General features: G+C 43.0%; 1 protein-coding gene across 1 annotated transcript in view; it reads left to right on the forward strand.

Moving 5' to 3' along the window:
- RGS6 (regulator of G protein signaling 6) overlaps positions 1-23,525 on the forward strand; it is a 90,931-nt gene that overhangs the window by 38,644 nt on the left and 28,762 nt on the right. Inside the window, exons 5-12 of the mRNA XM_065635148.1 lie at positions 1,163-1,227; positions 4,204-4,280; positions 7,317-7,398; positions 7,924-7,998; positions 9,898-9,996; positions 11,094-11,155; positions 17,300-17,410; positions 20,661-20,786. Of these exons, the coding sequence (XP_065491220.1) occupies positions 1,163-1,227; positions 4,204-4,280; positions 7,317-7,398; positions 7,924-7,998; positions 9,898-9,996; positions 11,094-11,155; positions 17,300-17,410; positions 20,661-20,786 (697 nt within the window). The remainder of the gene's footprint in view (positions 1-1,162; positions 1,228-4,203; positions 4,281-7,316; positions 7,399-7,923; positions 7,999-9,897; positions 9,997-11,093; positions 11,156-17,299; positions 17,411-20,660; positions 20,787-23,525) is intronic.

Below are 23,525 nucleotides of genomic sequence, written 5' to 3' on the forward strand. Positions count from 1 at the left end.
TCACATTATTTGGTGTGGCAAATGGCTTACAGATGAAACTGCTCTTGAGATGTATAAATACACATGAACTGATCAGCTCTGGTTACCATGCATAATTTTGGTTCATTGTATGAATGTTAGAATTATAGGAATAGTAGAGAATTACGTTATATTGAGTAGTACCATTTTCCAATATATTTGCAATAAGAATAAGTTTCCAATGGAAAACGTCCATGAAGGTGTAAGAAAATTGTGTTTATCAGGAAACCAAAACCTCATGGTTTTCAAAGAAAAGCTGAAATTTTCTGGAAGAGATTTATTGCAGTTTTCTGTAGATGATGCTTTGTCTTTTGCCCTGCCCTGGTTTGGTAAGCTGTTAGACACTCAGCACCTGGCCCTGCAGCAGGAGAGAGGAGGGCATAACACAAGGAAGGTAGAAAATTCATATCTATATTCATCCCAGTATGAGAGCACTGGACCTCTGTTATGCAGTTTGGACCTGACTGTACACCCACGGTGTGCTGGGGCCCTTGTATTAAAGCCTATAATGGAAATGGGGTGAGCTGGCAGTCCAGCTGAAGCTTTCCCACAAGGCAGCCTGGAACTGGTTTGGTGTCGTGCACTGGGCTCGTCTTGGCCCTCGGAATCCCAAACCACATCAGTTTCTGCAGTGTCTGCCTATAGTGGAATGTGAGAAGGCTTTTCTTAACCATTTGAAATGTGTAGGATAAGTGGATGTAGCATATGAAAAAAATGCACAGATCATACATTTAAGATGTGGCCCATATTTCTGGTTTCATTTTAATATCCTGATTTTTTCTTTTTTAACGAAAGGGGAAAAGAAGTGCAGGGCTGCTCACTTTGGAAGGCATATTCCCAAAGTACTGAGGGGAACAGGTTGCTAATGCTAAATCTTTTACCAGCCCCAGAAGTACTTGTGCCTTTCTCAGACAGCTTGTTAGGTCCTGGCATCTACCCTCTGCACTTTTAAACGAGATGTCCCAGATGTTTAAGGCCTCTGAGACTACAAGAGGGTAATGTCAGCTGGGTATTCAGCCCTCTCATTTCTTGGCTTATGTTGCTTTCTGATGAGAATGAACAGTGCAGGGACCGCTGTTTTCTTTTTATGATCTAGTCCTAATAAACTGTCACTAATTGTTTTCCGTTCTGTTTCTCCCTTTAGCCATCTATCTTTGCAAACGGACCATGCAGAACAAAGCTAGGCTGGAGCTGGCAGATTATGAAGCCGTAGGTACACTGCTGCTAGAGTTTAATGCTGGGGGGTGTGGGAAGATCTTTTCTTGCCAATTTGATGTTGCCATTTTGTGCTTTGGGGTCAGCAATTACTGTGTCTTTTGTTACTCGTCAGAATTGTGGGAAGGCTGATCTGGAGACAACATCAGGGACACAATTGGGGAATGTCCTTGGCTTTGCAACATCTCAAAGCATCTGCTGTATAGCCAGCCCTCCAGGACTGGGGCAAATTACATAGAAGTTTACACTGGTTTCCTGTTTCCAGTTAACAGTTCCTGGTTTATATAGCAGATATTAACACACAGAAATGATGGATTTTCAGGTCCATTATTGGGCAATTAAATTGCTGATGAACCGTCTAATTACGAAAGTTTTCAGATACTAGACTTGGACTGTTTTCAATATACCATATAAAAAGCTCTTACTTAAGCTTATTCAGGGTGTGTTTGCTGTTATTAAATGATTATCCATAAAAATATCCTCAACCTTGGCTTCAAATTGTGCAGGGTTTGGGTGAAGAGGAGTGGGAAGAGGGAGGCAGAAGGGGCAGGGCTGGTGTGAGTTTCTTTGAACACCAGCAGTGTAACACTCTCACCAGCTGAACTTTTCTTTCTATCATATTGACTTTTTTTTTTTTTGCTTACTAACTCAACCGTGTATCAGCTAAATTTCAGATGTGGATTTTTTCATTGGAGAGTTTCTTTACAAAACTGGTTCTGGTGGACAACTGTGTCCATGTTTATTACAATAAAAACATTTATATTGCATATATTTTAGAGGTTTTTTTCCAAAACCAGACTTTTTCCTTCTTCCTTACCATCTACATTTTGGGACTTTTGTGCATATGGATATATATATGCACCATTTAGTCCTTTCAGTGGAGAGCATGCAAAAATTGCCTCTTATCTAGTCCGCCCTGGAAATTCATCCAGAGTTCCCAAGGGTTCTAGTTTTGAAGTACAGGCATAAAGGAAGGAATGTAATAATCTGCGTACATTTATACATCCTTTTGCTGCGTTTTCTCTTCTGCATATTCTTGATTTCATTATTAAAACCATTAAAATTGCTCACAGCTAACCAATTAACTGTAAGTACTCTAAAGATCTATCATAAAGCAACAAAAGGCTGTTCAGCAGTGCACACACTCCCACACACATGCAGTGAGGCTAAGGCTAAGTACTTTTGCACATCGTTGTCTTCTGAGAGTAGCAATGCTCCAGTGATGGCAAATAATTAGATCTTGGCAGTCTCTCTTTTTTCTTGTGAATATTGCATTGCACAATTAGAGATTGCTTCTGCGTTCAAACTTTGCTCTCTTAATTAGAGACAATCAGATAAGAATGGCACCAACTCTTCCTAGTCATTATGGGAGCTGAAGGAGATCCAACGATGGAGATGTAAGCTAAGCACAAGTGAGAGAAACAGGCTTACAGGAGTGAGAGGGAGCCCTGTACATTTAGTACACATTTTCTGAGTTGTAGCATGAGAATGCGTCTCCATGGGCATCAGCACTGACCTGGGGTTTCCAAAGAGAATCTCTACAAAGCATCTCAGGGGACATCTTCTCATTTTTATGTTCCGCTTGCAGCTTTTGTAGACAACCCCCCATCCCCATTTGTACTGGTAGAGCAGGGGTCTTGATGATATGATTAAGCTACATAATCACATTCAGTTTTGTTTATAATTGGCCGAACATAAGCACGATTCAAATAATGCCTCAATTGGTGATGTTTTATTGGCTTCAGCTTATTTACTCCAGAGGGCACATGTGAACATAATTTAAAAAAAAAAAAAAGAAACCCACAAAAAATTGGGTTTGCAGATAATTACAAGTAGTTCTTCCTTGTAGCCACAGTTAAGGAAATCATCACAGTTCAGCACAGCTGCAAATCATTTGCTTAACTGTTTTCCTCCATGTATACGGACTGAAACTCTTACAAAGACTTGGTGGTAACAGGGCCAAGCTTTATGCCTAGTGTTATACAAGAGTTTATAGTCGTTAATAGAAAGATTTTTACTAGCATTGAAATGCATGCACTTCAGCACTTTCTTGAAATAAAGGGAATAGGTATAAAAAGAACAGCAGTAGAACTAATAGTGTTCATTTTCAATGTTAATTTGCAAGAGTTGAATTAGCTATAATGGAGAAGAGTGTCAGGTTAATGGTCTCATAGGGCTACTTGTCAGGGTGGGCGTGGATATGTGACTTTGGGGTGCCATTTGAGCCTGAAATTCTGGCCATGTCCCGAGTTTGACCTTGAGCTGTGATGAAGTCACATCCACCTCCAAATGTTCAGATCATGGCGCTCTCCCCAATGGGTCTGGGCCAGAGCTCTTACTGCAGCTGTAGAGCAAGGCTGCATCTGGACCTAGGCTTTGCAGTTTGCTGTGTTCATTGTTCAGACAAACAGGCTGTTTCCTTTTCTGAATCATCCTGGCAATCCCCAGGCTTCGGTGCTGTGCAGCCACGTGGTGCTCATGGTGGTGAGCAGGACTGAGCAAAGCGAGGGATGCTCTGGCTTTGCACCTTAGCAAGAGCCTGAAGAGAGCGGTTGGGGGAGGAAGGGAAAGAGGGGATGAGAGGGAAATGTGCAGGTGGCAGCCATCTGCTATCAGAAATGAAAGTCGTCAGTTTCACAGAGCTGCTCAGTGTTATCTTTTGGGAACAAGTCCATCATTATTTTCGTAGTAGAGCTCAGGCTGTCTTCATCACACTCCATTACTTATCACTGACAGGACCCTCTTGGCTGCGGCCATGGGGCTGCAGCCCAGAAGGATGTGTTACAGCCTTGCTTTGCCGGCAAGATAGTACACCCGAAACCAACACTGATTTCTGTGTCTTGAGTTTTCCAGCTTAAAAAAAAAAAAAAAAAAAGGAATAAAATAAACACCCACCATGCTAATTGTGCTCTTAAGCAATTGCTGTAATTACAGGGATTAATTGTTCTTACTATTTTAATCTTTTGTCAGGAAAACTTAGCGAGGCTTCAGAGAGCATTTGCAAGAAAGTGGGAATTCATCTTCATGCAAGCTGAGGCCCAAGTGAAGTGAGTAATCCTGGAGCACTGAACTACACCAGTATTTAGAGCTGTGAAGGAAAGGAGATTCTGTACAAATAAAACTCCTCTGTCAAAGTCTTTACTGCAACTAAGATCAGAAGGTGTTGGTGAATTTTAGTCACCAGCAAACTAAAAACTATAGAGAGCAAATTCTGAAGGTTTCTGCCAGAATTTGAAAGATGGGTTTAATTATATGTACTTGGAAATCTTGGTCAGGAACTCCTGAGACTGGATTCACCATGGGAGCTTGGGCAATTCACTTGCCCATTCTGCTTCTACTTTTGTGTAGTGTTTTTGTTTTGTATAAATGGAAAGAACAGAACTTTGTCATCTGTCTGTGTTACTTTATGCTTGTAAAGCATTTTTGAGTTTAAAAATACTGCCACTTCAAAGTGATTATAAGGGTAGCATGTACAGCAGACTGGATTTGGTTTTCTTATTTACACCAATCTCTAGCTGACTCAGTTGTACCTCTGCTCTCTGCAGTCTGATTTGTGCTACTGAATTAGTGCGGAGAATTGGGTGACACTTATATGAAGGTTATTCAGATTTAGTATTTGGTTTTTTCCTATCCTCTGCTCATACTTTAAATCTATAGTTTTTTTCTCATCTTCCTTTCTGAAAACAGTTTGAAGCATTTTAATGTTTTCGTGTGTTTTCATTATTGCTGCAAAATGGGTATGGTCCAGAGTTTGTATACTAGGGTCTACAAAGTAGTGCCTGAAACCCTACATGTCCATTTTGTGCATGTAGTTGTCAACTGTAAAATGGAAAGGTTGGTGAAGCTGCCATCTGAGAACACCAGTACTGATACTCTGTACCATTAAGAGGGAATTTGCACTTTCAGCATTAGATGAGAAAAAGTTAAGGAACATCATCTCTTAAGGGTGTGGCTGAGGTTTATTTCTCTATCTTTGATTAACCCTTTGGAATTTTGATTAATTCTTTGCTTAATAACATTGTAATTATGCATTATTTAAGTACACGATGATTATCCTTTAAATTACAAGGTAATTGAGGGATTTTTTTCTGACCAGAATACTAGTGCTCTGTTTAGAAGAGAAAATTAGAAGTTACAATAGCAATTGTACTTTCAGTTACTTAAAACAACCTTTAGTCAAAACAAAATTCTGCATTCTCTCTATAGCATACAATTATTACCCAAGAAAAAAAAAGTAAATATCAGATTCTTTACATGATCACTGTTGCATATTAATCTTTCTCCATTATGTTTTCCTTGAAACATAAGCATGGACTGGCCACTATCATCTTTTTTTGCTGGCTGGTTTCAGCTTCTTGGTTCTCAGTTCATGTGGTGGTTCAGTCTTCAGGTTTCCAGCAAGGCAGGGCTGGAATTCACAGTGTAATTTACAGCCCCGAATTAACTAAAAAGGAAAACCAAACAAAAATACCTGAAAACATTCCTTCTGTTTATCAAGTTCTGCTCCACCTTCCACATCTTTGCTTACACACTGAATTTCCATTGCTGTACCTACATTGCTCAAAAACAGCAGCCACAGAGCATCTAATTATGTTGTGTGTTCATAGTTTAAAATGTGAAATACTGAGTTATCAGTAAGTTTGGGGATTTGAGCCGAGAACCTGGGTTCAGCACGAAGCACCTGTGAAAAGAATCTCTAGAGCCTCCAAAGAGTCCCTCCGGTTCGCATGCGTTGTGTGGTGTGAGGTTGGCAGAAGACTTCACAAAGAGCTCACTCAGAAAAAAAAAAGAGATTTTGGCGTGAGTGTCTGTGTTTGCTTGCTCCTCAGCACAGTGACTGTTGTCTGGTGGTGGGGACGGAGCCTGTGCAGAGCTGGTTTCTCATCTCAGCCTTGCAGGGATGATATTCAGAGAGTGATGTGAAACTCTGGAGAACTCAGACTTTTTGGCGGGAGCGGTGTTCAGAAGCTTCAGTTTCCCTGTTTTCTGTCCCTTTGGCACGTTTCTAGCAAAGACTTAGCCAAGGACCGCTGCCCCACCAAAGAAAAACAGGAGAGGGGAGAACCTGATGGTCAGAAATCCCAGCTTACACGTTTCTTTCCTCACTGCTTTGATTTTCACGGGCAGCAGCAGTGTGGGAACCCAGCACAGGGACACTGTCAAATTTTCGGTCCTGATCTGGAGGTGAAAGCAGTTCCTCCTTTCCTGTGCCTCATCCAGGATCTCTGCAGGAAGATCTTGCAAGCCAGTGGTGACTTTGCTGTGCTCATGTGTAGAGCCGAGCACGGGAGCGAGGCACCGAATGCACATTGCTCGATGCTGCCAAGAGACAGAGGAACAGTTGCTTTGAACAACCTCTGGCAGCCTTTGATATGAGTGCTTTGAGTGAGACGATTCACTGGCTGCATCAGGGCTGGAATTATTGTGTTGCAGTTGTGCTGGCCCAGTTGCACGTCTCTTGGGTGAGCTCTGGCTTGCACGAGGCCGTGCAGCAAGCTCGGCTCCACTCGCCTGTGCTGTCACCGGTTGCTCTGCCAACACCAGGGCAGGCAGGCAGAGCCCTGAGAGGGGTGGCCCCATGTGCTGCCCATGCTGTTGCTGCTGAGAACTCCTGGGGTGGCTGCCCCTTCACAATCTGTGGTCATGCTGGGGCGCTGGGGTGCAGCGGGACCTCTTGATGTGGACCTCCATCTGGCACCGGCCGAGAGCTTCACCTGGAGTAAAGAGGTCCTGGTGGGTGTCCTGACAGAGCCAAAGCCAAACATGAACTTGCCCAGCCTGCCAAATCAGGGTCTGGGAACAGAGTATCAGGAAAGGCTGTTTTCCTCACCAGATGAAAAAGCAGATGTTACAATAAATTTTCTACCTTAATAGGAAAATCTCTTTTGACACATATTAGGAGCAAACATCAGTGATATTTTGTTCATGGCACGTGGCCTTGGAAGCAGGAGTGTGACATTTCTGTACAAAAAAGTGGATTTCTGAATTTTTTTGTCATGGGATTAAAACCCCAGATAGGAACTGTAACAAACAAGAAAGCATTACTTGGATGTTGACTCATATGTTTATGCTTTTGTTTTCAGAATTGACAGGAAAAAGGATAAAACAGAAAGAAAGATTTTGGACAGCCAGGAAAGAGCATTCTGGGATGTGCACAGGCCTGTGGTAAAGCTCTTTTTGAATGATGAGACATTCCAGGTTTTGACAGGAAAGTTTTAATGCTGGTAAACATTGTGCCACGTATTGCGCAAAGACGTTGCCATGAAAGTCACCACGTGGTTTTTACTCACAGTTCAAGACAAGCCAAGTATCTACAAGATTCTTTTAGACATTCTAGATTTGTGCATGGATGAAAGTATTGATTTGGAAATGTATGATAAACATGAAGTTTTGAAGATTATTTATTCTGCACACAAACCAAAAGCAGCTTACCCACTTTGGCTTATACTTCCTAGAAAAAACTCTCCACTTAGCTGAGAGATTTCCATTTCATCCCAAAGTTCTGAATAAGTGGATTTGATGCTAAGATGCCAACTTTGGGTATATGCCCGCTCTTGTTTAGCCAGCATAATTTATGGGACACAAACTTCAGGAAAGAATTTTGGACAAGATCTAATTGTATATTTTATAAAGGTAAAGTAGCACACGGACTGTGAACAAAGAAGTAATACAATTACCATCTCTTTGCAGCCGGGCTGTGTGAACACCACAGAAATGGACATTAGAAAGTGCCGTCGTATGAAAAACCCACAGAAGGTGAAAAAGGTCAGTTTGAGTTCCTGGTTTTGCTTTGGTTTGGGGTTTTTGGTTGGTTAGTTTTGGTTTGTTTGTTTGTTTAATGCAAATCATGCTTGACTCCTACAGTGTATCAATTTCCCAACAGGAACCAGAAGAAGTGTTTTGCTGATATCAGTTCTGTTTGGTTCTAATCTGTGAATTTACTCTTCCTGTTTTACCAGCGAGCAGTACTTGCTGGGTGACTAGTATAGCTGAGAAAAGCATTAAGGAGCTCTGTGTTCCAGATGTCTACTGGTTCTGCACTCCCATAAAATTAAAAGCAATTGGCAAACGTACCTAGGTCCTGTCATGTTTTAACTCCAGCCAGCAACTAGGACTGTAGGACCATGGTAGCTGCTCACTCAGTCCCCTCCATCCTCCAAGTGGGACAGGGGAAAGAATCAAAAGGAAAGAGATTAACTCATGGGTTGAGATGAGAACAGTTTAATAAGACAACATTAATAATAGCAATATAGCACTAATAATAAAATATAAAATAAGTGATACTCAGTGCAGTTTCTCATGAATTCCATTTGTGCTAAACAGCGAGTCCCAGAAAGGAGAGCACCCTGGTCCCGAACAGCCGATCCCAGCGAGAGAGCAAAAAAGGCAAAAGGCAGAGGCCCAAAGGCCACATGTGAAACAGCAGAATAGTGGAAGGCCAAATTCCAGTGGAGCTGAACCGGGGTGGAACTAGCCAAACCGGTTGGAAAACCTGAACTCCCCAGCCAGAAAAGCCGGCTCCAGTTATATACCAAGCATGATGCTAGTGGTAGGGAATATTTCACTGACCAAGCTGGATGTCAGTCTAGGTGCTGCTCCATCTGTGCCCCTCTCCTAGCTGCCTTGCAGCTGCAACTGGTAAGCCAAGAAAGTCCTTAGTTTCCTTAGTAACAGCCAAAATATCAGTGAGTTCTTACATTCTTTTCATACCAAATCCTAAACACTGGAAAGCCACTGGAAAGAAAGAAGTTGGCTTTTCTCAGGCAAGGCATGGGAAACATGGTTGTTATCACATTATTCTTATACTCAATCCAAAATGAAAAACTATGCTAGCTACTTAGAAGATTCTAACTGCATGGAAAATTACCTCGATTTCAACTAAACTAGCACAGTTCCCATTTTCAGAAATTATTTGGGCACAGATTTTACAGAACTGTTTGCTCGCCTCAATCATTTCAAATCATTAGCAACTTGGATGCCTTTGACTTCCATCAAGTTTTAGCTTTTCTGTGTATATATTAGTTTTGGAGGTGACACCAGACTCCTGAACTTCCGTTGGAAGTTAAATTGCAGCAGAGCCATTCACATGTCTCTTACAAATGTTAAATAAAAAGCAAAAGCACTAAATGAAAGGGTAGCTGATATTGCTTTCAGTGCAGGTCTCAGTCCTGAAAATGGATGGCTACAAGTCAATTTGCAGGTTTTCATTTTGAGAGGTTCTTTTTGAACTTGGCCTGTCGACACCTGGTTAAGCTCGCTCTTCAATGTGTAGTTTTACAAGGCAGTAAACCAAGTGGAAGAAAATGGCATAGATTAGGTTCTCAGCTTTTCTCTGCTTGGTTCACCACAATCACCATTCCCAGTGTTCATCCTACAAGTGTTGACTCACACAGTCGTCAGACCTCCTAAAATTTTCAGCTGCATTTTACTATTTAAAATAAACTCTATTCTTAATGGGCCTACAGACTTTCCAAGTTCAGGTGCCTGCAAGCACAGTCTGATCTGTAAATTTTGCTCCAGGCTAAATGATTATTGACCTGTGTAGATATAAACAGTAGGAAATTGACGGCTTGTTACCTTACTGTTTTTATACTGCACTTTCCCTCATTGTGTAACAGAGAAAAATGCCATAATCTCTTCTATTTATTTATTGGTTCCTCGCAGTCAGTATACGGGGTTACAGAGGAGTCTCAGCCCCAAAGCCCTGTACACATGCCCTCTCAACCTGTACGCAAAACTACAAAAGAGGATTTCTGGAAACAAGTAAGTAGATGGCTACACAGAAACTCTTCTGAGAACTGTTATCTGCCAAAAAACACCCAAACAAAACCCCAAAACATAAAAACCACCATATAAAGTTATGGAGATATCAGCAAAATCAATTGTATGCGTTACTGTCACCTGTCTTTGATCCACATATACTTTATGTGAACTAGTAAGTTTTTAAAGATATGTATCTTGATTGAGCAGTACAGTTGTATGATGATATGTGTTATGGGTAATACTGACCTTTGAATCTAGCATTACTCTTTTTGTGGGCCAGTAGACAGATTCATTTCCAGATCACTGAGGATATTTGAAAAGTGGGCAGTGACAAAGGCTGGGGAAGAATCCAGCATACTGGAGCACAGGCTGGGGATGGGTGGTGAGGAAAGGCATCATTTGGTGCATGACCGTTAGACTGCACAGTCAGAGCTTTTAGGGAACTGTGAAAAAAGTTATTTGCATAATCACTCCAAGGAATGGCCAGCCAACTCATGCTCAGGAAGCTCTCCCTCAAAATTACTTTCCTGCAACAAGCAGCACTCACTGAAGTGCCGGCAGGGATTGCTAGGTTGGCATTTTAGTAAAGGCAGCTTTGAACATGTTTCTTAGGCAGGCGCTTTTAGGGTGGTCTTCTGAACTAAACCTGAACACTAAATTTCTTGAGCTTTTTCTGTCATAGGCAATGTTGGCTGCAGAGTGCTGTGAAGAACTAGTTCATAGCAGAGTGCCAATGTGCTGTAAAATGGTAATTGGTCTTGTGATGCCAGTCAGTTATAGAAATGGAAGAGAGGAGTGTGCCGTAGTAAGGGGATTGCATTGCACGCTGAGGAGTCTAGGAACCTCGGTCCCAAATGTATGCCTTTCCTACTTTTAATTATGTCTTCTGAAGCCTCCCCTGGGGCTTTGCCATAGGAAATGGAGACTCCTGTTGGAAGCAGTTAATAAGCTCCTTCTAATACCTAGGGAAGGGTCCCATTTCCTTCTGAGTTACTTGCAAGCTTTTTGGAAAGAGAAATCAATAGTGTGTTGGGGTATGATCAATTAATGCTGTAGAACTCCTGGATTGTTAATGTCCTTGTCATCTCTCTCCTCAGATAACTTTTCTGAACATGCAGATAGAGAGACATTGTTTAAAGATGTCCAAAGTAGCAGAAAGGTGAGTGTCCTCATTTGCATGATTTTGCATTCTTTCCTCATCTCCACTTTGGCATCTCCAGAATCAGAGAGCGGGCAGGAACACACAAAGGCTGGTCCCCTTGCTGTGTATCAATCCTTTCCCCGCCTTGACTGGCCGTGCTACCTGTCCACTGACCACTGACACTTCTGCACTCGCTCTTCTGCCACAGAGAAAAAGCAGGTGAAAAATGAAGGTGTACTGTAAAAACAAAAGAAATATTATTCATAAAATAAAGAAACCTTGCAGTACTTTCGTTTCCCACCCTTTAACAAGCCTAGAGTTTACTTACAGAAAAGTCATTCCTGTTTCAACTTGCAAATACCCTTTTTTCTTTTGTGGGTGAACTCTCAGAGCTTGTCTCTTGTTAGTCCGGCACAGCTCAGGGGCAGGAGATGTGTTTGTGTCTTTTTGAACGTGGTGTTCATGTCTGCGTTCGTACTGGGGTTGTAAGGCCTGTTTCTGCTCCCACTCAAATATACGAAACCCTATGAGAAGTACTGGGATTGTACCTGGACTACTCAAGGCAGTGATTTTAGAGAATGATTTCTCCTAGACGCAAATCAAGTCACAATTTGACTTGCGGAATATTTATTTCTGGTAGGAAAGTATAAACAGATAAAGAACGAGCTCAAATTTAATTGAGAATGACAGCTCCTTTACTTAAATATTTGGAAGTTAGGCACATATGCAGGGGAATCACAGAATCACAGAATGATAGGGATTGGAAGGGACCTCAAAAGATCATCTAGTCCAATGCCCCTGCCGGAGCAGGAACACCTAGATGAGGTTACACAGGAATATGTCCAGGCGGGTTTTGAATGTCTCCAGAGAAGGAGACTCCACAACCTCCCTGGGCAGCCTGTTCCAGTGTTCCGTCACTCTGACTGAGAAGAAGTTTCTTCTCAAATTTAAGTGGAACCTCTTGTGTTCCAGTTTGAACCCATTACCCCTTGTCTTACTGTTGGTTGTCACCGCGAAGAGCCTGGCTCCATCCTCGTGACACCCATCCTTTATATATTTATAAACATTAATGAGGTCACCCCTCAGTCTCCTCTTCTCCAAGCTAAAGAGCCCCAGCTCCCTCAGCCTTTCCTCATAAGGGAGATGCTCCACTCCCTTCATCATCTTCGTGGCTCTGCACTGGACTCTCTCCAGCAGTTCCCTGTCCTTGTTGAACTGAGGGGCCCAGAACTGGACACAATATTCCAGATGTGGTCTCACCAGGGCAGAGTAGAGGGGAAGGAGAACCTCTCTCGACCTACTAACCGCCCCCCTTCTAATACACCCCAGGATGCCATTGGCCTTCTTGGCCACAAGGGCACAGTGCTGGCTCATGGTCATCCTGCTGTCTACCAGGACCCCCAGGTCCCTTTCCCCTACACTGCTCTCTAACAGGTCGTTCCCCAACTTATACCAAAACCTGGGGTTGTTCCTGCCCAGATGTAAGACTCTACATTTTCCCTTGTTATATTTCATTAAATTTTTCCCTGCCCAACTGTCCAGATCTCGCTGGATGGCAGCACAGCCTTCTGGCCTGTCAGCCACTCCTCCCAGCTTGGTGTCATCAGCAAACTTGCTGACAGTACACTCTATTCCCTCATCCAAGTCGTTGATGAATATATTGAATAGTACTGGCCCCAGAAGTGACCCTTGAGGCACTCCACTAGATACAGGCCTCCAACCTGACTCCGCCCCATTGACCACGACTCTCTGGCTTCTTTCCTTCAGCCAGTTCGTGGTCCACCTCACTACCCGATCGTCCAGTCCACACTTCCTCAGTTTAGTCGTGAGGATGCTGTGGGAGATGGTGTCAAATGCTTTACTGAAGTCAAGGTAGACCACATCCACCACTCTGCCTTCATCAATCCACCTTGTTATGTCTTCATAAAAGGCTATGAGGTTGGTCAAGCACGACTTCCCCTTGGTGAAGCCATGTTGACTGCCCCTGATGACCCTCTTATCCTTGATATGTCTTAAGATGGCACCAAGGATAAGGTGTTCCATCACTTTCCCAGGGATGGAGGTGAGGCTGACCAGTCTATAATTACCTGGGTCCTCCTTCTTGCCCTTTTTGAAGACCGGAGTGACATTTGCTTTCCTCCAGTCCTCAGGCACCTCTCCCGTTTCCCAAGATTTGGCAAAGATGATGGAGAGTGGTCCAGCAATGACTTCAGCCAGCTCCCTCAGCACCTGCGGGTGCATCCCATCTGGACCCATGGATTTATGGATGTCCAGATTGCTTAATTGCTCCCTAACCCAATCCTCATCAACCAAGGCAAACTCTTCCATTGCCCTGCCTTCCTCTGGGGCCTCAGGGGTACAGGGCTCCTCAGGACAGCCGCTGGCAGTGTAGACAGAGACAAAGAAGGCATTCAGTAACTCTGCCTTCTCTGTATCTTCTGTCACCAGGGCACCCACCCCATTCATCAGTGGGCCTACATTGCCTCTGGTGTTACTGAGACTGATGGTAGGGATCAGCGTGCTCTTCAGTAACATCGCTTTTAGAGCAAAACTGTGTTGAACATGAGGGACATGATAAGGGCTGATGCCTTGTAGAGAAATAAAACAGATTACCCTATGAGAAATGTGCTTTGCAGTGTCTGGACATGTAATTAGCATGTGTGTACTAAACTGGGCAAATTAAATGGCGAGAGCCCAAAAAGTAAGTTCCTATTGGCTTATAAAGTTCAACAATTAAAATGAAAATTTATCCAATTAAAAAGAAAATATTCAGAGGCTCCCTGAAATCCTGCATACACTATATATTAGCACATTCATATTTATGTTTTGGGCTTTCTGTTTCTTTTTTTATTAAGAGGGTGCATTTGTGCTTTACCAAAACCTGTCATTTTGTACTGAATTTACTTACAATGGCCTTAATATACTGAGACAGTAATAATTTCCAGGCTGGTAATTTACAAGCAAGCAGGTCTGTTTTGCTTGAATTTTTTCTAGGTAGGTATTTATTCAATAAGATGGATTCAGTAAAACTCATTCATTTGTGAACATCAAATCCTGTCCTCATAACACACCTGTTGTTCAACTTCATAAGGAGCTACTGACATAATAAATGTAACATTCACAATGCCACAAACAACCCTATTAGTTTTCAGTAAAACTAGACAGAAAATTTTCCTGGTTTATAAAGGGCTTTCAGCTTTTTTTTTTTTAATTGGTCCCAGACGAGATTAAAAAATGTTGCTATCAAAACCTGTGCAAATTTATGACCAGGAGAAAAGTAAATAAAATGAGAACAGTCAAAAAGCTCTTTAGAGCTCTTTTCTCCTGTTTTGAAAGTTTTGTTTTGGAATTTTCGCTTTGAAATCATAAAGAATGAAAATCATAGTTTGTGATAGTTAATATCTTGTGAAGAAGTGTTTGGTTATGTGATGACTTTGGGTGGCAGTGTTGTCTCAGGGCTTGGTGGGGCGAGTGGTGGGAAGCGCAGGCTGGATGTGAAGCATCGGGGAGCAGGTGGGAGGAAACCAGAGGGGCTTGGCAGGGGTGGGGGTAGCTGAGGAGGAATGAATGTGGGTGACCTGAGTTGAACTACTGCCTGAAATAAAAACCTGTGCAGCCTGAAAACCCAATGCAGAACACGGAATGCACACGCCAGGAACAAATCTGCTGTGTAAGGAGGTGCCGCTATTAGCAAGTCACTCTTCAGGCTGGGCCCTGCTTTCAGGACTAGTTTAAGTGACAACATGGCAGATGGGGGTACAAGAGATGACTCCTTGGCACGCTCCTTTCGACAGCCAAGCCTGACAGCAGCACCACCTGCCATTTTTACAGTGCAGTGCAAAGGCGCTTCCAGACAGGATGAGAGAAGTCACGAAGAGGAAATAAGGCAGGGAGCAGTGAGGGAAACAAGCTGCTCTCTAATCTGTCATAGGAACAGAATATAAATTATTTTAATAGTGATAGACCAATCACATACATCTTCCATGAATGCGTGCTATTTTATGGGATAGCCTTTGTCCTACAGAAGAGGAGTGGAAAGGCTCTCAACAGATTATCCCCAGCTCCCATGAAATAAATGCCTACTATTAAAGACTTGCTTCCCCCTCCTCCTTGTTTCCCTTCCTGGTGCAGACCGGCACCAACTATGGGAGCAGGCATCCCTCAGCCAGCCCAGGCACCTTGGAAATAGTTTACTTCTTGTTTCTTCCACATCCTTTTCCCCCACTTGGGACTTGCACACTGACAGATTTAGGATTTGGCAATGAGATTTGAGGACTATCGAGCAAATCTATCAATTACCTACTGTTTTTCCTAACTGTGTCATGTAGTGTTGGTGCAATCTCAATACAGAAATGGCTGGGAAAAAACAGAGCATCTTCCTACCAGGACCAGTCTCAGCTCCCTAGATGAATATCTGTCAGAAATCTTTGCTATCCTCTCATCTCCTCAAGATACTGTGGAGGCTCAGCTGGGCCCCCTCCTTGCAAGACAGTCAGGCTCTTAAGGCAAACTCTGCATGGTGAACTCTTCCCACCATCTCTTCTACCATAATTACAGTGCATCACCTGAAAGGCTAAAAGTCCAGGTTTGCATTTTGACAGAAATGCTTTCCCTTAAGAGGGAAATGCTTTCCCTGGTAGCCTCCTTTAGAAAATGAGACAATGATTGCACTGCTTTCATTATACTGAATCAGCAAAATGTGCTTAGCAATTCCCCCTTGTTTCATTTAGTTTAGGTTTTTCCCTAAAAAAAAGGCATCACCCCTGATGCCTTCTTATTATTTTATTAGGAGCAATCCAGGTTTCACAGCAGATATCGCCTGATTGATCCTTTTTATTGGTGGGTTTTTTTAACCAACTCTCTCTCATTGATGTCTCAGGGATTGCTGCTGCTCTCTGAAATTGGACTCTGCTCCCTCCTCCAACCCTTGACCCATAGCAGTCATGAAATGTAATTAATGAAATGAGATGAGACAGCCCTGAGTGCCCTGAGGGGCAATGGGAACCTGCTGTGGTTACAAAAGTGTATGATTTTAATGCCTCATGATAAGAGCTAGGACAAACAAAAAGAAATAATTACCGTAGAGCAGGTCAGGGAAACTTTCTGCCTTTTGTGACCCTTTGTTTCACAGGGTCTTTTCATTCTCCTGCCTTTTTGAGGTGTGGAAGACCAGAGGTAAAGTTTAGAATGGACAATCAGAGTGCAAGTAGATAAGTTTTTCAATATGATGAGACTCAATTAACTTAGTTAATTACTTGGTAGACCTAGGCAAAAAAATTAAAAAGTGCCTTAGAGTATTTCCAATATACAGTAGGACAAATTTCTTTTGATTTATTTTATATAAGCTGTCTTTATTTTGTAAAAATGCCCCCTTAGCCCCAACGCCAGTGGGATTCCTGAATCACTTATGCAAGCAGACACAGTCCTTTTCCCAGGAAGCTCTTTGAATCTCATCCTAGCGAGGATTAGAGGCTATATGTCTTATGTAACTCGTCATGAAGCAAACAAGTCTAAATGCCAGGTGTTTTTCCAACATACATATAGCTTATAATTATTGTAAACTACTGTTGGAGTATTTAGTGCCATTAGACTAAATGGAATACCAGTGTAACAAAACAATGATCTATAGCTTGAAGCTTTAGTGCTCAGGGCTGTGATTCTCCAAAGATTTAAATATATTCTTAGCTACGGCACATGACTCTGTTTAGATGAGTTACTCACAATGCATAAAGTTGAGTGATGCAAAAGTCTGCAAAAATGAAGAGGGCAAGAGGCAATGGCAGCATGCAACAAATGAGGAGGATGGCATGCATTTCATAGTCATCCCATGGGTCTCTGTGGGAAATCCCACCATAGCAGTCTAGCTGTTGCCTCATCGGCTTTTTTTCTGGACATCTCGACAGAGACAAGCTTGAGGAAAATACTGCAGTTAGCTGGTGGGTGTTTGCAGAGAAATCTTGGCATGCACTGTCCCTGGGAAAAGGGACTCCTGTGATTGCTGGGAAACTGACTGATCCCTACCAAAATAAAAAGAAGCACACAAAATAAAGAAAAAAAGAAAGGAAAAAACCCAGAAACTGTACCTCTCTGACATATGACTGATCATTCAGGCCCTGATTATTTTTTTCTTTCCTCTTTTTTTTTTTTTAAAATATCTGTCAGTTTAATAGCCTACACAGAGCAGTATGTGGAATATGACCCCTTTATAACTCCTGCTGAGCCTTCCAATCCCTGGATAAGTGATGATGCAGCATTGTGGGACATTGAAATGAGGTAAGAATTGGTAGTTTTAAGTAATGTTAGAGTTGTCTTGCCATTTTGTTTGTGTGTTCTTCCCACTGCCCTGTTTGGATAGGAAGTTGTATGTCTGTAACTTTACACGATACAAGTACATAGCTAAAGTTTAAAGAGGAGCTTATGCTTTATCACTTCTGTGAATTATTCAGACCTTCCACTTCCATACAACTTGGTGTGTGGTACTCTGTAAGTCAGGTAATGGGTGTTCTCTTGCCTGTCAAGGACATGCACAGACTCCAGTCTAAGAGTCCACAGATGTAGGATCCTGCAAAGAAGTATTTGTTTCAGCACATCTCCTTTGACCCTTGAGAGCCTGCTCTCTGGTGCTCCCCAGCTGTAGGGCTCCAGCCCTGCCCCTGTCCCAGGATCCCATGAAAGATGCCGCAGGCAGAACAGGCTGGGCTATAGGGCAGTGGCCATTCCTGCTGCACGGGGGTGGATTTGGCACAGGAGCCAGAGGAGTCTAGCTCACATGTAATGTGTGACACTTGCCAGGTCAGAATGATGGTAGATTGACCAAGTGAGTTTGGGCCTCCCCTGTTGGTGAACAAGCTGGCTTGTCTCTGTTATGGTGACTAATAGATGAAAAGGAGAATGAATTATTGTAGGACCTTCAGTGCCTTGCACCTCAGAGATTTTCTCCAGAAAAACAAGCACAGCACTGCAATTTAGATCGTCTTTTGCTCACGTGATGCTGGTGCAAGGGAAATCCGGCCAGTGTCTACATCTCTTGCTATTACAGGCTCTCCACAGCCCTTGTAGTGGGGCCAGAGTTGTCCTGTGTGCCTCTGTGCCTAGCAGCTGTCGCAGCAGATTTAAACGAAATCACCATGCCACGTATCACCTTAACTACACACATCCTGTGGCCAACTACTGCAAGGGCTCAGCAGCTTCTCCTGGTGTTTAGCCTCTGCTGTTGGGCACCAAATCTGAACCGGGAGTGCCCTTTAGCAAATCTTTGAAAAGAGAATGCCCAACCTCATCCTGTCTGTTCTTGAATAATAATGTAAAGTTTAAGACGCTACCAGGGTAAAAAAGCCAATTCATAGTGAATCCGGGTTCCAGGAAAAGGGCAGGTTATTTCCCAGTTTGAAACCCATGTGGTCTGGGATGTGAAGGATGTTTTCACTTGCTTCTCTGGTAGTCACAGAAACCCATTAATTCCCTAATCTCTACCCGTCTTCACATAATTTCAATATTTTGGATTTCCTTTTTAGTCAGTTTATGACATTTTTTCAGTCCTCCCTAGCAGGGCTAGAACCAGATACAGCTGCAGCAAAATACTTATCTGGAGGAACCCCCACCCACAAGGCGATCCAGGCATGCAGTATTTCTGCGTCTGTTGAGGTAATTTCTCTGCAAATCCCAGAGAAAAATGCCTATGTCCCTGGAGAATACGATTGACTTGATGTCATGGCCTTTGTAGGAATTTAAAATAGATGCTTGGCTTCTGTTATGATTTCAGAGTCAAGGAAGGTGATTCTCCTGATGATGAAAAAGTTGTGTTGCTGGGAGATGGAAGAGCAAACAGCTCTGTATTTCCATTTTTTTCTCTATTGTAAGAGAACTCACTGCATCTGCATCTAGTTGCAACTTGCATTAATAATTAAATGATCCCCGAGAGCTGCAGTAGCCCTTGTGTTGCCTGCAAATCTGTTTCCTCAGTTAGGAGAACAGAGCCCATGCTCAGGAAAACAAAGAGCCTCTCACTTCTAATGGTGAGGCTACCTGCTGAGTATGGACAGCCCTGTGCCACTGCACTTCATGTTTCATGGCACTTGGGAAGCGTCATGGAAAGCCTTCCATTTTAGCCAGTGCTTTGGCGTTTTTGTTCATGCTAGAACGTTGTGCAGCGGCAAGAAGAGCAGCTGCAGGTCTCTGGGTTCAGCAGGAAATTTCCCCAGCCGAGCTCACGCGTAGCTCTGACACGTGTGGCTGTCATGTCCCCATGTGTGCACAGCTCTGCACACGTGTGGCTCTCATGTCCCCCTGCCCAGGCTGGCTCACATGTAGGCTGGTGTCTGCACACATGTCCACCGCGCTGCTGGCTTTTGAATGAGCACAAGAGGAGCCATCCTGAGTGCTCTGCACTTCAAAGGAGGATATGCCCATCAATTTTGCTTAGTCTTTACACCAAAAGGAAATCAAAGCAGGCATTTTATTTACCCCTTTGGCTTATTTGTCTTCAGCACAGATCGCCACTGTCCCCTAAGGCTCTAGGATTAGGAATCACAGTGGACATGATGAGACATGTAGTTTAATAGATACGTACTGTTAACAATGGCTCTACTGTCACAAATGCGAGCAGCTGAGCTGTATTTTAATGATTGTCTTGTAGTATGACGCCATCACACCAGAAGCCTTCAAACAGTTTGTGAGCCCAGATTACGCTCTGATACGGACTGTCTTGTAGGATCCTCGTTGTGATTCCCAAGCAATGCCTCTCCCCATGGGCATCTCTGCAACATGTCTGGCAATTCAAACAACAGCTTATGGAAGTGCAGTTGTATTAAGAAACAATTTAGCAGAAAGGTTGTTAGTGATTTTGGGTGCCTCTGCATCTCAGTGTCCCAGCTGAGACACAAAATAAGAGTCTGATTAACATGGAGGGGAAGAGGAGATGCTTTTTAGTCTTCTAAGACTTAGGCATCGAAAAATCAGAGGCATTGAAAAATAAAAGGCCACGAACCACTAATCATTTTTAGAAATCTTGTCTGTACTGCTTCATAGCGAAACTGCTTTTTTAATGCAAATGTGAAAATCCAAAGCCAGTTCCAAGTGACCAGCCAGCACGGTGTGGGACACGAGGAGATGCTCTGGAGCTCACCAGCAGCCCAGGGAACACTGTTGGCAAATTTCTGCCTTGACATAGAAGCAATTCCCAAGGTACATTTGAGGAGATATATAAGAAGTGCATAATGAATAATCATTCAATTATGGTTTGTTGTTCTTTACATGAAACCACCAGAAATTACTCTGAAAATCGTATCGTTCACCATCTCTCTTATTTTACTGTGTATGTAGCATCCAGATAGTACACTGACTTTAACGATGACCTTGGTCTTTATAGCTTCTTTTTGTATGCTATTTGCTAACTTGTATTTCTGCAAAATCTCGTCTGATAATCTTTCTCCCTTTGCTGCTTAGCAGAAACAGCAGCAGCTGCTTGGACAGCAGGCAGAAATGCACATTCCATCTGGTTTTTTTCCCTTCTGTCTCCAAACAGCAAAGAACCTAGTCAGCAGCGTGTGAAAAGATGGGGTTTCTCCATGGATGAGGTGCTGAAGGATCCAGTAGGACGAGACCAATTCCTTCGTTTCCTGGAATCAGAATTCAGCTCAGAAAACCTCAGGTGATTTTTTTTTTTACTTGAACTAAATGAGTGGGGCTAATCCCGTTCTCTTGCACAGGCGAAATGCAGTGCTTGGTCTGTCTTGAATGGCTAAAACCACCCATTTGAATAAAGTTGAGAATGGCAGAATTTGGCTCATAGCACAGCTATGGATGTCGGTACTAGAACTATGTAAGTAATCTCAGAACAGTGTTTAGCAGAACCAGTCTTGTCAGGTATCGTATGCAAAGGTTTGCCAAGTTATAATAATGTGATGAGGCACAGTGTATTGCTATTAAGCCCCCTAACAATATATAGGATTTATATGTGTGTTTGTGGCAGAGGTCATGTGAGGGGAACAGTATGGTGATCGCATGTCTAAAAACTGTTGCAGCACTAGCACTCACCAAATCGGGTTTGCGACAACTGCTTTTAATTGTGATATCTCTTAACTATTTGAGAGCTTGACTCTTACCTTAATAGCACTATCTCTGTGTAGGGATTCTGAGTACCTGGATTTTTATGTTGCGAAGAAGACAAAACTCCTATTGTGAAGCATTAACGTAGACACACACGTGATCCTACATCAGTCTGAGAGTCTATAAATCTATTGTGCACAATTCTGTTATTTCAACTACAGCAGGAATAGGCAGCAGTAATAAGTTGCCATTTTTTGGTGAACCAAAACTAGATGAAGACAAAAACTTTCCTAGAAGATCCAGCCCTTCTGGCCTTGTTTGTAACACTGTTCTAAACCTAATCTCTGGGCCTAGCACATTGCTCCAAGGTCCAGTCCCATTGCAGAATTGATGACAAGACATTGCAAGTGCCAACAGCATGCTTCGTTCTAGGGTAGCAATCCTTCAAAGAGTATGTGTGTCTCTTCAGCTCTTCCAGCTGCAAAACTAAGTGCTAAACTAAACACCTTATGATTTGTTAGTCGTCCCTGCATACCCCAGAACTAATGTATTAAGCCATTTTCCCTTATCGATACCAAGTGTCTTCTCACACTGACAGAAGCAGAGAAGTCTGGATAGATAACCCCCACAGACTCGAAGCTAAACCCACAGCCCTGCCTACATAGCAAGAATCTGAGTCCTCTTCTTGTCCAAGGATTAATCAGGAGATAGCCACAGGTTTTACCATCCTTGTCTTGAATCTTAACTCTAATTCCAACCCTAACCCTGAAGTTCATTTCAGGGAAAGCAGCACTCCTGCTGTGGACAGGGTGAGGTCCATGGAAGAGCTAGTGTGTTGTTGTATCCTGCAGATCCAGCCAAACCACAGCAGTTCCTGTAACTGCAGAAGCAAATATACTACAGTGAGCTATGATAAATTTGGGTTCCCAGGATTACACTTGAAACAGGGTTGGGACAAACATTGAATTAGTGTTCAGAATTGCGGGCATTTAAATGCTAGCTTCATCGCTTAGTGCTGCAAAGTCTGAAGGAAACAGGAGAGGGCTCCTGCCAGCTGGAGAGGCAGCCTGAACAGGTAGAGCTTGATACTCATTGAGGTTGTGGTTCAGGCTTTCACCTGCACATGACAAACAGCCAAATTTACTGCTACCTTCACCCATTTGTGCAGAGGCAGAGGGGTGGTGGTTAGCAACAGGGCAGGCTGCAGCCGCCAGCCTGGGCTGACGTGATGGCTTGAGTTGGTGTCAGGGTGCCAGTCTGTGCTCTTGCGCTCTTGTGTGTGGGATCCTTCACCTTGCCCCTTAACTGAGGTACGGCAGGTCAGAGGTGCTTCATGGATATCTGCAACTGCTCCTTCCCCTTGTTAGTCCTGGAGACACAGAAGAATCCATCAGTAATGCAATTTGACTGCCCTAGGTATGATGGTAACCAGTAAAATCCACTTTTTTTACGAAGTCTGAATTACACTGCAGAGGCTTCGTTGTCATGCTCTGGTGCTGTCTCAGTACATGGATGGGCACAGGGACCAGTTTACCTGCTTTCTTTTGGGGGCAGCCCTATTCCAATAGGCCTGGTGATCGTTGGCAGAAACAGCCAGTGAGCTCGCAGCGTCACCAGCAGATCCCTGCCTCCTGCTGGGATGAGCAAATCTGCTGTCAACTGCGCATGCAGTCTGTCAGATTTTGTGCCTTTGCTGGTAGTGAGCAGGTTTGATGATGTTCTTAGTTCATGCCAGCTAAGAACCTGGTTGCGCAGCCTTTTAGTTTGTGTTTTGTTAATTTTTTCACTTAAAAATCAAATACATTAGTAAAGCAGGTGAAGAATCGCCACTTTAGTGCAGTCTGCTAGCCGGTGAGATCTGAAAGGGAAATTCCCCAGAAAGTGACTTTAAACGACATTGGAACTGACCATTGTATTGATCAGATTTGCTTGAGGAGAAATACAGAAAGCATGCCAGCAGCAAAACAGTGAAAAATCAATGCACTTTTATGTTTGTTATTTTTAAAAACCTGAAAGTTAACTTGTAAGATAAACAAGGGAATGTTACTAAATTACATAAATGAGCTTGAAATTTTATTGCTGAACAGGTACTGAGCTTGTGTATGCTTACTGCACTTATGTACAGTAAGTACAGCAATTAAATTGTAGTGATGAAGTGCAAAATTAATATGCTGTATTGAAATACTCCTCAGCTGGGTTTTCCGAAATATATCTGGGGTTGTGCTAATGAAATCCAGCAGATTTTATTACTAGCAAGTGTCCCCCACGTTCATCCTACTCAAAAAAATTGAGAAAGTTTAATTATGCGACAGCAAGCATGTACCTGCCTCGGTCAGTCAGA

The sequence above is a fragment of the Caloenas nicobarica genome, chromosome 5 (genome assembly GCF_036013445.1).
Source record: "Caloenas nicobarica isolate bCalNic1 chromosome 5, bCalNic1.hap1, whole genome shotgun sequence".
NCBI classification, from domain to species: Eukaryota; Metazoa; Chordata; class Aves; order Columbiformes; family Columbidae; genus Caloenas; species Caloenas nicobarica.